Genomic DNA, 14,178 nt, shown 5'->3' on the forward strand with positions numbered 1-14,178 from the left:
CAGAGTGAGACTCCATCTCAAAAAAAAAAAAAACAAACTTTCTTCTAGCTTTTTGAGAATATATAATAGATTATAGTTAACCATATTCATCCTGCAGTGCTACAGAACAGCAGAACTGATCCCTCCTATCTAGCTCTGATTTTATATTCATTAATCACCCTCTCCCCATCTTTCTCTCCCTCCTATTATTTATAGTTCTGTAAGCTATATGTGGTTGCCTATTTGCACATACTCTCATCAGTCAGTAGTAGATTTTTTAAAACCTTCACCAGTATACTTAATATCATAATGATGTTTCATTGCTTTAGTAGTATTTTTTTAGTTTTGAGATTGAATATCTTTTCATATATTTATTGGCTGTTTGTATTTTTCTGTAAACTGCCTAATGTCTAAGGTCCATTTTTCCTTAGGAATCTCTTTCATGTTGAATTGTAGAAAGCTCTTTATACATTAAGGAAAATATTTTCTCATCATGTGCTATTATTTTTTCTCTATTTTGCCTTTTGATTCCACTTATGGACTTTTCTTAGAGAAGTTAATACAGGCACATTATGCAGGAGTATTAAATTTTTAGAGAATCAAGTTTTCATTATGGCTTTTGGTGTTGATCTTTTAAAAATTAAAAGGAATTCATGAGGATTTCCCATGGGCTAAACAGTACTAGGTGTCTTGAGGGAGGTAAATGAGGCACAAGCTAGGCTTTTGACTTCAAACAATTTGTAATGTACCTGCTTAGACATTATACATGGAAAGTTTAAAGTGACCTGAGGCCCTGCTTGAAAACAGAAGAAATGTCTTAAAACAGGGTATCAGCATGACCTGCAGATGTAAGGGCAACAGATTTCATAAAGTAGTTGACTCTTGAACCAAGCTCCAGAGAATGAGTAAGCTCTAGCTAAGTGGCAACATGAAAGGTGAACATACTGGGTGGGGTGGAGGATGCCATGAGATAAACCTTGAAGGTTGAGTTGCTAAGTCCCTTAAGCTGCTACATTAATTGGTTTGGGTCAGAAGGCAGAGTTTGCATCCACTTGACCCATTCAGTACAAGAATGCACAATCCATCATCTCTTTTCTACAGCTGTTCCTTCTAACGGGCTTCCAAACAGTGAACTGAGGGGCCTTCCTTGCATGAGGCTGAGACAGCCCCTCGAATGAGCACACTAAGAAATAGTGAGCCTCTGTTAGAAAGCTCTAGCACGTTAGGAAGCCTGGTGTTGAGAAGAGAAGAAGCTTTTTCTCTGAGACTTTGAATATCATGGTCCGTGGCCAGCCAGGTCTTAGACTTTGGTTCCCTACATTTTTTAAAAAATAGAGATAGGGTCTTGCTCTGTTGCCCAGGCTGAATTGCAGTGGCACAATCATAGCTCACTGTGACTTTGAACTCCTGGGCTCACACAATCCTTCCTGCCGCAGCCCCATGAGTAGCTGGGACTACAGATGCATGGCCCCTTGCCCAACTAATTTGTTTCTAATTTTTTATGTAGACAGGGTCTTGCAGTGTTGCCCAGGCTGGTCTCAAACTCCTGACCTCAAGCTATCCTGCTACAATGGCCTCCCAGGGTGCTGGGATTACAGGTGTAAGCCACCACACCTAGCCAGTCGTCTGCCTTTTCAAGTGTGAAGATACCTTTTTCTATGTCGGGAAATATTGTGTCCCTACTACTTCCTGGTCATAACAGTTGTGCTTTTATTTTTTCAGAATACTGCCAGTGCTTACTGAGCAGGTGCTGATCACTGACCCCTAAAAATAACTTGAAAGTTCCTGGGGCTCTGAGACCCACAGGTTGGGAACCACTGGTATAGGCTACTGCCCAGGTGAACCCTGTTGTCATATTCAGCCCACCCTTTGCCTTTGGTCTGTAGGAGTTGTGTTTTGCTGTAGAAGGAGCAGCAGGTGTCATAGTTACTCATTGTCCTCTGTCTCTAACTCCACTTCACACTTCCTACTCTGTAAGGAGCTGATGACTGACTTCTTCCCAATCTTCTTCCCAATACCCGTAGATGGCCGAGACAGAGGTTCCAACCCATCCCTGGAAAGTACAAGTAGTGAGCCGAGCACAAGTACATCAGGTATGCAGATTTCCACCAGTTGCCAACTTTGAGCAGCTTTGCCCTGGTATAGAATTGCCACACACCATGGTGTAAAGCCGGGATTGAGCGGTCAAGGTTGTTATTCAAGGTTGGCAGATGGCCAGATTTTAGCTGGGAGAAGGGAAAGGACTGTTTCATTCTCAATTTAGTTATCCAGCAACAGGGAGAAATAGAGGTAAATACTCAAAGAAGGTAGTTGGCACTTAACATCTTGTATTCAAAGATGGTAGCCTAGGTTTGCCCTTCATTTGAGGAAAAATTAAGACCTATTTACAGACCTTTTACAGAAGGACTTTGAGGAGATAAAAGTTTGGTGGTAGGTGGCAGCAATATAGCATTTCCTCAATTCCTCTTGCTTCTCTGGCCCCACGCATTCTTGTGTCCCAACAGAGGGAAGTCTGAGTGCTGCGTCTGGGCGGAATGAGCCGGACAGCAGATTGCACCCCCATCCTCAAAGTTCACTCATCCCCATGATGTTCTCCCCACCTGAGTCACTGCTGGCATCCTGCATCCTTCGCGGAAACTTTGTAGAAGCCCATCAGGTAACGGGAGCCTAGGCCATACCTTTTCAGCCCCTGAACAACTTAGCATCAGGTAAGGCTCAGAGCATGTGCAACCAGAGCCACCTGGGAGCACTCAGGGGTCCACATCAAGCAGAAGCAGCAGAAGCAGCAGAAGCAGGAGGGGGTTTCCATGTGCCCAGGCCCAGTCTTCAGCAGGGCGGATTGAAAGATACTGAATTGTTTGTGGTTCTTAACATAGCAGTGTTTTAAAAAGGTAAAAGAAAATATTCAGCCACATTCCCACCACTTAAAAACATGGAAATTTTTGTTTCTCTCCTTGACTCCTTCTCTGAACATATACATGGGTTTTTGTTTGTTTGTTTGTTTGTTTGTTTGAGATGGAGTCTTGCTCTGTTGCCCAGTCTGGAGTACAGTGCCACAATTTCTGCTCACTGCAAACTGTACCTCCCAGGTTCAAATGATTCTCCTGCCTAAGCCTCCCAAGCATCTGGGATTACAGGTGCCCACCACACCAGGCTAATTTTTATATTTTTTGTAGAGACAGGATTTTGCCATGTTGGCCAGGCTGGTCTTGACCTCCTGACCTCAAGTGATCTACCTGCCTCAGCCTCCCAAACTACTGGGATTACAGGCATGAGCCACCGCACCCAGCCCATGTTTTTATCTAGTTTAAAATTGTAATACAATTTCCTTTTCTTGTCTTTTTTTTTTTTTTTTTTTGACACAGAGATTTGCTCTTGTCACCCAGGCTGCTGGAGTGCAGTGGCGCGATCTCAGCTCACTGCAACCTCTACCTCTCATGTTCAACCGATTCTCCTGCCTCAGCCTCCCAAGTAGTTAGGATTACAGGCATGCACCACCATGTCTGGCTAATTTTTGTATTTTTAGTAGAGATAAGGTTTTGCAATGTTGGTCAGGCTGGTCTCAAACTCCTGACCTCAGGAGATCCACCCACCTTGGCATCCCAAAATGCTGGGATTACAGGCATAAGCCATTATGCCCAGTCTCAATAATAAATAGAATGCCAGTTCAATATACAAGAAGTATGGAGAGCTGGCGGACTAGAATATTTGTATTGTAGAGAGAAAATAGCACTGGAATGGTAATCAGAAAGACTCTGAACCTCTCTGAGCTTTGGTTTCCTCATTTGAAAACTGGAGTTAAATGTAATACCTGGTTTTTCTACCTCATAGGAATGTTAAGAGGATTACGTTCTAGCTGTGAGGAATATGAAATCCTCTACTGTTGATTAAACTTAATAGCATAAAACAGTACTCTTCTAATGTTTAAAACCCTCTTGGCATATTAATGATACTTTTACTGGTAGTAAAGTATTTGGTAGTTTATCTACTTAGCATGTAGGTCAGAATTGTTCTTTCATGTGAGTTCAGTTGTTGAGGAATAAATCTAGGGAACTCTAGGTGATAGGACAATTTTTACTTAACCTTCTCTGATCATTTTAGATCTTACACTTTAATGATAATTATGATCCTTGGAGGAGGATAGGACCCTCCCCAGCCCCAGCCTTTCTCTTTCTTTTCTTTTTTTTTTTTTTTTTTTGAGGCAGAGACTCACTCTCTCACCCAGGCTGGAGTGCAGTGGCTCAATCTTGGCTCACTGCAATCTTTGCCTCCTGGGATCAAGCGATTCTCCTGCCTCAGCCTCCTGAGTAGCTGGGACTATAGGTGCACACCACCACTCCTGGCTAATATTTACATTTTTAGTAGAGACAGGGTTTCACCACGTTGGCCAGGCTGGTTTCAAACTCCTGACCTCAAATTATCTGCCCTCCTTGGCCTCATGAAGTGCTGGGATTACAGGCACAAGCCACCATGCCAGCCAGCCCCTCCCCAGCCTTTCTAATGCTCAAATCCAGAGGAATTAACTAGGAGTCCCATGATATTTTACCCCTAAATGTCCTCCACTTCTCCTCCTTTTCTTGAGCCATGGTCTTTTTTTTTTTTTTCAGTAAAACTTTTATTTTTTGACCTGGATACAGACAGAACTAGTTGTACATATAAGAAAATACCAGAAAGTATTAACAAGAAAATAAAATTACTTTTAACCCTATAGTATGGAACAACCAATATTAAAAATTTACTTTTTTGGCCAATATTTCTCCAAAATATGTATGACTTTTATATAGCTGAGATTATTTCCAATCTAAAACTTTATATCATGCATTTTTACATTTTAATATTAGCGTTTGTCTTTTAACCTTGATTTTAGTGACCTTACAATAGTCTGATCAAGTAGCTGCATTTAACCCTGTTGCTCAAGATTTAGATTATTTTTAACCTTGTAATAGTTGTAATATATAGTGCCAAGGTGATTACGTTTAGGCATTAAGCCTTTTGAATTATTTTTTTAAGAAAGTTCCTCGGCCGGGCGCGGTGGCTCAAGCCTGTAATCCCAGTACTTTGGGAGGCCGAGACGGGAGGATCACGAGGTCAGGAGATCGAGACCATCCTGGCTAACACGATGAAACCCCGTCTCTGCTAAAAAAAATACAAAAAACTAGCCGGGCGAGGTGGCGGGCGCCTATAGTCCCAGCTACTCGGGAGGCTGAGGCAGGAGAATGGTGTAAACCCGGGAGGTGGAGCTTGCAGTGAGCTGAGATTTGGCCATTGTACTCCAGCCTGGGCGACAGAGCAAGACTTCATCTCAAAAAAAAAAAAAAAAAAAAAGAAAGTTCCACATAAAAACTGCTGAGTCAAAAGATGTAAACATTTTTAAAGCTTTATGGATTGCCAAACTGCTTTTCAAAAAAATTGTGATACTTAATGTTACACTACCTCCTGAGGATTTATTTTTGCACTCTGTTATTGTGATAGATGCAAAATGGTATTGTTACTTAAATTCCTAGATTACTGACAAGGGAAAAAATATTTTCCCATTTATATATTAGTCATATATATTTCCTCTGAAATTGTCCACATCTTTTGCCTATTTTCTAGTGAGGCTTTGGTGGTTTTCTTACTTTTATGAATTATTTTTTATAGTTGAACTGCTCTTCTAACATTCAGTGCCCTTCTGACCCTACAAAGCACAAAGACATCTTAGGGCCACAGTCTAATTGTTGGCAAGATCTCCTATCTGTGGACATTCCCTAAATCAGTGAGACCACACTCTCCCTCTCCCATGACAGGTGCTGTTCACGTTCAACCTGAAGTCCTCACCCAGTTCAGGAGAACTGATGTTCATGGAGCGCTACCAGGAAGTGATCCAAGAACTGGCCCAAGTAGAGCACAAGATTGAAAACCAGAACTCAGATGGGGGTAGCAACACCATTCGGAGAACTGGCAGTGGCCGCTCAACTCTACAGGCCATTGGCAGTGCTGCGGCAGCAGGTCAGGCTTCCCTGCTAACACCATAAGTGGTGAGGTGGCTGGGAGAGGGGGTAAAAGGGGAGAAACCACCAAAATCCTACGCTCCTCATGAGGGTGAGCAAAAATTCAATACAGGACACCTGCCTTGAAAAACAGCAAAGCTGATACCTCCAGTTTTCCAGCTGTGCCCATCCTCCTTGCCTGGGCTGTTCACATACCACCACTCGACCTTCTGCATTAAGCTTATCCTGTGTGATTTCAACGAAGACTATGAATGCTATTTTTAACATGTGTTTTGATGGTCACTGTCTCTGGCTTCAGGAAATGGTTAGGAGTTTATTTCCTTCCCATGTAATTACTCAGGGATAAAGCATATTGTTTTACTGTTCTATAAAGTGAAGTTGAATATTAAAATATAGGGCTGCCGGGCGCGGTGGCTCATGCCTGTAATCCCAGCACTATGGGAGGCCGAGGCGGGTGGATCACGAGGTCAGGAGATCGAGACCACAGTGAAACCCCGTCCCTACTAAAAAATACAAAAAGAAAATTAGCCGGGTGTGGTGGCGGGCGCCTGTAGTCCCAGCTACTCAGGAGGCTGAGGCAGGAAAATGGCGTGAACCCAGGAGGTGGAGCTTGCAGTGAGCCAAGATCGTGCCACTGCACTCCAACCTGGGCAACAGAGCGAGACTCCATCTAAAAAAAAAAAATTAGGCCCTAGAATTCACAGGTCTCAATTTCCCAACCTTGGATGCACTGCAAGAGAGCCCATCTTTTCATTATTTCTTGAAGTTGGACTCTTGTTCCACATTTTCACAACTCTTACTGACCTAGGCTCTACATACCATGGTACCATCACATATTGCTCCCTACATATTATCCCAGAAATTTTCTATGCCTATTCACAAGAACATACACACATCATTTCTGTTTTTAATATAAGTAGTCTCTTAGGACAATACTACAGTCTACCTTGCTTTTTAGCAATGTGTTCTAGAGATCTTTTCTGATTAGCACACACAGGTCTATGTCATTCTTTCTGAACTTACTTTGAGACCCCATTTGGAAGAAGCCCTCCCTCATCTGGACCACTCTGAGTTTCTCTTGGTCTTCCTTTCATGCCACTGTTTTGAAGCTATAAGAGTGGGCCATGATAGTGCTAATATACATAGAAGATACCCTGTGCAGATGAACCTTAAACAATTTTAAAGTAACTACTTTACCTAATAAAAGTTGTAGTGAGAATCCTTTTCACCCCTTGCTTTTTATTCCACTGCTGGGCGGCCAGGAATGGTGTTTTACTCTATCTCTGACGTGACCGACAAGCTGCTCAGCACCTCTGGAGACCCCATCCCCACGCTCCAGGAGGACTTTTGGATAAGCACGACTCTAGTGGAGCCCACTGCTCCCCTGAGAGAAGTTCTGGAAGACCTCAGCCCCCCTGCCATGGCTGCATTTGACCTAGCTTGCTCTCAGTGCCAGCTCTGGAAAACCTGCAAGCAGCTTTTGGAGACGGCTGAACGGCGTTTGAATAGTAGCCTTGAAAGGCGGGGTGAGTGTGCTGTGTTAGCTGTATCCCTTCATTCTTAAATGAGATGGGTTTCTGAGAGTCTTGATAAATTGTCCAGGAAGAAAGCAGTTATTGGAGGAGGCAGATGGTGAATGGATTATGAAATTTTGTCACATACAATCTGATGGCATAAATACAGTCTGTTGAGAGACAAAATAGACATAGCAAATTGGGGAAATTCTTTATTGAATTATAGGTGAATTCAAAGGAGAAATATACATTTTTAAATGGTGTCAATGGAATTTGAGCCTTAAGACTGCATGCCCTCTCCTTGGTGAATTTCACTTAACCTGAAACCTGAGACCATCTTGAATTTGTAATCCAGGTGTAAGGGAAAACTGAATGAGTTACAGTTGGAGGGAAATCATACCTCGAGGTCAATAATAGTGCAGAATATGCATATGGAATTCTTAGAGAAATCAGGTATGTGAAGGCATAGGTATACGAAGGTAGAATTAGGCAACATTCTACTCCCCATACCTGTCCTTGCTACTTGCACCAAACACTGGAAGGACTGAGTAGTGGAGGAGAAAGGAACCTGTTCTGCCTCAGTAATATAGAGGGAGAAGTGGTGAATAGGTTATGATATGAGTAGCCCCTTGTGTCTGGGGTCCCCAAGCCCACCCCCAGGTTTGGTGATTCTCTAGAAGAACTCTCAAGAATCAGCCTATCATCATAGAGCAAAGATTTATTTCAGCAAATGGATATAAAGAAAAATCAGCAAAGTAAAAAGGCTCATAGGATGAAATCTGGAGGAAACGAGGTGCAAGCTTCCGAGAGTCCTCTGCCTGTGGAGTCACCCAGAGCATGCCTATGCCTATTTCTCCAGCAATGAGTTGTGCCAGCAGTTGCAAGGTGTTGTATATAGGGAAGCTCATTAGAGACTCAAGGCCTGAGGTTTGTTTTTGTTGTTGTTGTTTATTTTTTTATTGTTGTTGTTGTTGTTTTTTGAGATGGAATCTCGCTCTGTCCCCCAGGCTGCAGTGCAGTGGCTCAATCTTGGTTCACTGCTTACTGCAACTTCCACCTCCTGGGTTCAAGCGATTCTCCTGCCTCAGCCTCCCGAGTAGTTGGGATTACGGGCACGTGCTACCATGCCCGGCTAATTTTTGTGTATTTAGTAGAGACAGGGTTTCACCATGTTGGTCAGGCTGGTCTCAAACTCCTGACCTCGTGATCCGCCTGCCTCAGCCTCCTAAAGTGCTGGGATTACAGGTGTGAGCCACTGCACCCAGCCACCCAAGGTTTTTTTTTTTGAGGACTGGTGACAAAAACACCCTCTGCGTAGCATGTAGCAAATTCCAGGTTCCCAAAAGGCAAGCAGGTGTTCAGCATAAACCACATTGTACAAAGAGTTTAGGGCCAGTGAGCCACTGTCACTATTTAAGGAAAGTTTTATATCAGCATAGGAAACTTCTTACCAGTCAAGTCCACAGTGCCAGCCAAGGGCCAGCCTTGCAAGCAGATGTTCTAAGGATAGCAGTGTCAAGCCTGCTGTTTAACTCTTTTCTCTACACCCCTCCAAATCACCTCTGAGCTGTTGGTTAAAATGTCCTTTAATGTTTACATTACCTTCAAAGAAAGTACACAGTGGCTTATACAATGCTGTTTTTGTCCAGTGATCTGCCCTTCCCCTCATCTAATACTTATATCCTGAAATAAAATATTATTCAAGCTCATAATCACTGAAACAGTTCAGGTCAATCAATAAGGAATTTTTTTTTATTTTTTGTGAGTACATAGTCTGTGTATATATTTATGGAGTATATGAGATTTTTTGGTACAGGCACACAATGCTTAACAATCACATCATGGAAAATTGAGTATCCATCTCCTCAAGCATTTAGCCTTTGTGTTACAAACAAGCTAGTTAGACTCTTTTAGTCATTTTTAAATGTACAATTGAATTATTATTCACTATAGCCCCCATGTTGTGCTATTAAATACTAGGTCTTATTCATTGTTTCTAATTTTTTTTTTTTTTTTTTGAGACAGAGTCTCACTCTGCCACCCAGGCTGGAGTGCAGTGGCACCATCTCAGCTCACTGCAGCCTCTGCCTCCTGGGTTCGGGTGATTCTCCTGTCTCAGCCCTCCACCTTGCCCTCCAGTAACTAGAACAACAGGGTGGGCCACCATGCCCATCTAATTTTTGTATCTTTAGTAGAGAAGGGGTTTCACCATCCACCCACCTCGGCCTCCCAAAGTGCTGGGATTACAGGTGTGAGCCACCACACCCAGCCTCTAACTGTTTTTTATACTCATTAACCATCTCCATCTTCCCCCACCCATTACTACCTTCCCAGCCTCTGGTAACCATCCTTCTATTCTCTAGCTCCATGAATTCAGTTATTTTTATTTTTAGATCCCACACATAAGTGAGAACATGTGGTGTTTGTCCTTCTGTGCCTGGCTTATTTCACTGAACACAATGATCTTCAGTTCTATCCATGTTGTTGCTAATGACAAGATCTGATTCTTTTCTATGGCTGAATAGTACTCCATTGTGTAAATGTATCACATTTTCTTTATCCATTCATCTGCTGATGGACACTGAGGTTGCTTCAAACTCTTGGCTATTGTGAACAGTGCTGCAAGAAACATGGGAGTGCAAATATCTCTTCAATATACTGATTTAGGAATCAATTTAGTGACTACTGTGTTTCCAGATTATCCTGAGCATATGGGAGTATAGGTGAGATGTAAGGAATAATCTGTGTCCATTAAGTTGTTTATAGTGTGGTTGGAGTGTGAAGATACCACTTAAAGCAATTAAAGAAGACATGTGATCCCCACTCAAATTCACAGCTGAGGGCAGTACCAAGGCAAATCCATTTGGCTTGGGACAGCAATTCCATAGGAGTGCCAGAGATTCTGAATCTTCTTATGTTGTTGACAGCTGAGGCATCTTGCCAGCAGCAGTCCTAGAATCTCAGGCATGAAATAAGCCAAGTATACTGGTTGTCACCCAAAATAGCACAGCATATATTTCCTCCTTAATATTGGAGAGGATAAAATTTCACAGGTAAATATAGGACTGAGTGCCAATCTCTGAAAACATTTCTTTCTTTTTTTTTTTTTTGGCATTCCCTCTTCCTTCATCTATTTCCAGGTCGACGGATAGACCACGTACTCCTAAATGCTGATGGCATTCGAGGTTTTCCAGTTGTTCTTCAGCAAATCAGTAAGATTCTCAATTATCTGCTTATGTCAGCCAGTCAAACCAAATCAGGTGAGTTGCTTTTTTCTCTTTTCTTCTTCTGGACCTGGAACATTAGGTCAGCAGCAGACTTTACTTTTTCTTTCTCATTTGCTTTCCATAGAGAGTGTGGAAGAAAAGGGAGGAGGCCCTCCACGGTGCAGCATCACTGAACTGCTTCAGATGTGCTGGCCCAGCCTAACCGAGGACTGTGTTGCCAGCCACACCACCCTCTCCCAGCAGCAAGATCAGGTCCTTCAGTCACTGAGAGAGGCACTAGAGCTGCCAGGTATAAGGCTGTCTGCTTGGGAACAAATAAAAGCTGAACTGGGGAAAGGAAACAGCTGAGAGTAATGAAGCACTTTGGAGCAGAGGCTTGGACTCCAGAACTGGGCTCTACCATTCCTTTAGTTAGCCAGGGCATGTCTCAATGTCTCATAACTTAACTTCACCTGTTTTCCCACCTCTCAATTGAAAGAATGGTGAACACTCCATTAGCTGATACATTTTTCTCATGATGAATGAGAAATATAGCCAGCAGATGCTCAGTAAATACTGATGAACCCTTCCGCAAAAGATTGCTGTGTTCTTCATAAAGTTGTTCCACCCCAGAGACAAGGATAAAAACAGAACTATATACACCAGAGTAATTTTATACACTGCAGACCCAAAGCTCTTCCTGGCTGAGAATCACTTGTCCAAGTGACTGACTTGGGATTTTATATTTGCCTTGTAAGTGTAGTGCCCAGGCCATCAGATGCCCCAGGCAGTGCATAGGAGGCCCAGTTCACATATCCAGTCAGAAATTGACCCAAAGCTGGACTCACAGACTAAAGCCTGTGTCCTTTCTCCTGCCATCCTCCTCTCAGAGCCCAGGACTCCTCCACTGTCTTCCCTGGTGGAGCAGGCAGCCCAGAAAGCTCCAGAGGCAGAGGCCCACCCTGTGCAGATCCAGACTCAGCTCCTCCAGAAGAACCTGGGCAAACAGACCCCAGCAGGCAGCAGACAGATGGACTACTTGGGCACCTTCTTCAGTTACTGCAGCACCCTTGCTGCAGTTCTCCTTCAAAGTTTGAGCTCTGAGCCTGGTAGGTAGCAAGAAAGAGGCAATAGATTCATGGCAGCTGCAAGTGTTCAGGCCAAGGAAGAGAAAAGACGCACGATTAAAAGACTCTGGATACAGCAGTAGCCAAGAACAGTAGATTTGTAAGGTCCTCCCCTCTTATTCATCTCTGGCTATTTTACTCATCTTTATGCTAGTATAACTGTATGGGAGTACTCAATTAATTTTCTTGGAATTAGTGACTCAAAAACATCTCTGTCAGACCTGTGGTCCACTGTGGATTCGAGGGGCCAGCAGAGGAATCAAGTCTCTGATATGAGTACCAGATTCTTTCTTAAGTTCACAGAGTAAGTACCACATGCACTTCAGTCGGGTTGAAGAGAGCAGGAGTTAGCTGTCTGTGGCTAGACGTGCCCACTGAAGTTCATCTGGGATTGGAAGTCTTTAGAGCAGTGGTAAGATATAGATAAACTTGTGGTCAGGTTCATGTTGAGAATACCCTTTACCTAGAATGAATTAACAGAAGGATCTCAATACTGTCTTCATCTTGACACTGTACTTTTTTCTCGATTCTGGGAAACAGGGCTCTGAACTCTTGTAGTCAGTGGTGCAAACAAATAATCATGTTCTTTACCTTTGCAGATCATGTGGAGGTCAAGGTAGGAAATCCCTTTGTTCTGCTGCAACAGAGCTCTTCCCAACTGGTGTCACATCTCCTGTTTGAAAGACAAGTTCCCCCAGAGAGGTAGGAGCCACCTCCATGCAAGTCAGTCAGCCATGGGCCTTCCTAATGATTTCATCAAGATAGCCAAGGGCTCAGTGCATTGGTGCTTGGGGTTAGTACAGAGAGTAGGGATTTCTTCCAGACTGAATCTTTTATTCTTACACAACTCTGTGAAAACGTAATGTGCCTTGTTTCCTGCTTTCTCTCTCAATACCTCTAGCATGTATATTGTTAAGTATGAAATCAATGGGTGACTCTGCACTTTATAAATAGGCAAAAATCCAAAAATTCGATAACATAGTTGATTAGACTGTAGGAAAACAGCATTCTCAGAGAATGCAAGTGTGACATAAATTTGTACAGCCTCCATAGGAAGGCAGTTTGTCAGTATTTATTAAAATTGCAAATTCATATGCCCTTTGATTTAGCAATCCAGTTTGGACAATGTATCCTACAGCTTTATTATACATAAGTGATTTATGTGCAAAATCATTTCATTGCAATCTTGTATATAGTACCAACAGATTAGAAAATTCATTGTCCACTAACAGGAGCCTAGTTATGGTTCATCTGTATAATGGAATACTATGTAACTGCAAAAACTAAAGAGGGTCCTCTCTGTAGAGGGATATGGATAGATCTCGCAGATGTGCTCGGTGAAAACACAAAGGGCAGAGCAGTATGTCTAATAGGCTACTTTTTGTGTTTAAAAAAAAAAGTGTAACGATTAGGAACTTTTATTTACATTTGCTCATATAAGCATAAATAAATTGTAAGACTGGGTAATGGTGCCTGTGTATTCAAGCCTTGTATGCCCTCTGCTTCTCTCCTTCCAGACTGGCAACCCTTCTGGCCCAAGAGAATCTCAGCCTAAGTGTGCCGCAGGTCATCGTCAGCTGCTGCTGTGAGCCCCTTGCTCTTTGCTCATCCCGGCAAAGCCAACAGACCTCCTCCCTCCTGACTCGTCTGGGTACTCTGGCCCAGCTGCATGCCTCCCACTGCCTAGATGACCTCCCACTTTCTACACCGAGTTCCCCGAGGCCAACTGAGAACCCCACATTGGAAAGAAAGCCCTATTCCTCCCCAAGGGACTCATCACTCCCAGCCCTCACCTCCTCTGCCTTGGCCTTTCTTAAGTCTCGCTCAAAGCTCCTAGCTACGGTGGCCTGCCTGGGGGCTTCCCCGAGGTTAAAGGTCAGCAAGCCCAGCTTGTCATGGAAGGAACTTCGTGGCCGCAGGGAGGTGCCTCTGGCTGCAGAGCAGGTAGCCCGGGAGTGTGAGCGCCTTCTGGAACAATTCCCTCTGCTTGAGGCCTTCCTTCTGGCTGCCTGGGAGCCCCTGCGGGAGTCCTCGCAGCAGGGGCAGAATCTGGCAGTGAATCTCTGTGGTTGGGCCCGTCTTTCTACCGTTCTCCTGGGCCTACATTCTCCCATTGCCCTAGATGTACTGACTGAGGCTTTCGAGGAATCCTTGGTGGCCAGAGATTGGTCCCGGGCCCTTCAGCTCACTGAAGTGTACGGGCGAGATGTGGACGATTTGAGCAGCATAAAGGATGCGGTCCTGAGCTGTGCTGTGGCATGTGGTGAGCAGAATGCTATGCCTCCCTTTTTCACTAATGGTAATACTTGGTATTCACTGAGTATATTATCACCTTTAAACCTCATGGTAACTAGAGAGAAGT

At 43.6% G+C, this 14,178-nt stretch overlaps 1 protein-coding gene across 7 annotated transcripts in view; it reads left to right on the forward strand.

Moving 5' to 3' along the window:
* ZFYVE26 (zinc finger FYVE-type containing 26) overlaps positions 1-14,178 on the forward strand; it is a 67,413-nt gene that overhangs the window by 18,937 nt on the left and 34,298 nt on the right. For all 7 annotated transcript variants that reach the window (XR_002523397.2, XM_009211799.3, XM_009211800.3 and 4 more), the window contains 9 exons: positions 2,004-2,072; positions 2,484-2,635; positions 5,766-5,967; positions 7,232-7,495; positions 10,624-10,743; positions 10,835-10,999; positions 11,580-11,798; positions 12,416-12,518; positions 13,334-14,079. Coding sequence is in view for 6 of the 7 variants with exons in the window: in XM_009211799.3 (XP_009210063.2) it covers positions 2,004-2,072; positions 2,484-2,635; positions 5,766-5,967; positions 7,232-7,495; positions 10,624-10,743; positions 10,835-10,999; positions 11,580-11,798; positions 12,416-12,518; positions 13,334-14,079 (2,040 nt within the window). In the remaining variant the exon portion in view is untranslated. The remainder of the gene's footprint in view (positions 1-2,003; positions 2,073-2,483; positions 2,636-5,765; positions 5,968-7,231; positions 7,496-10,623; positions 10,744-10,834; positions 11,000-11,579; positions 11,799-12,415; positions 12,519-13,333; positions 14,080-14,178) is intronic.

Source organism: Papio anubis, chromosome 7 (genome assembly GCF_008728515.1).
Source record: "Papio anubis isolate 15944 chromosome 7, Panubis1.0, whole genome shotgun sequence".
NCBI lineage: Eukaryota > Metazoa > Chordata > Mammalia > Primates > Cercopithecidae > Papio > Papio anubis.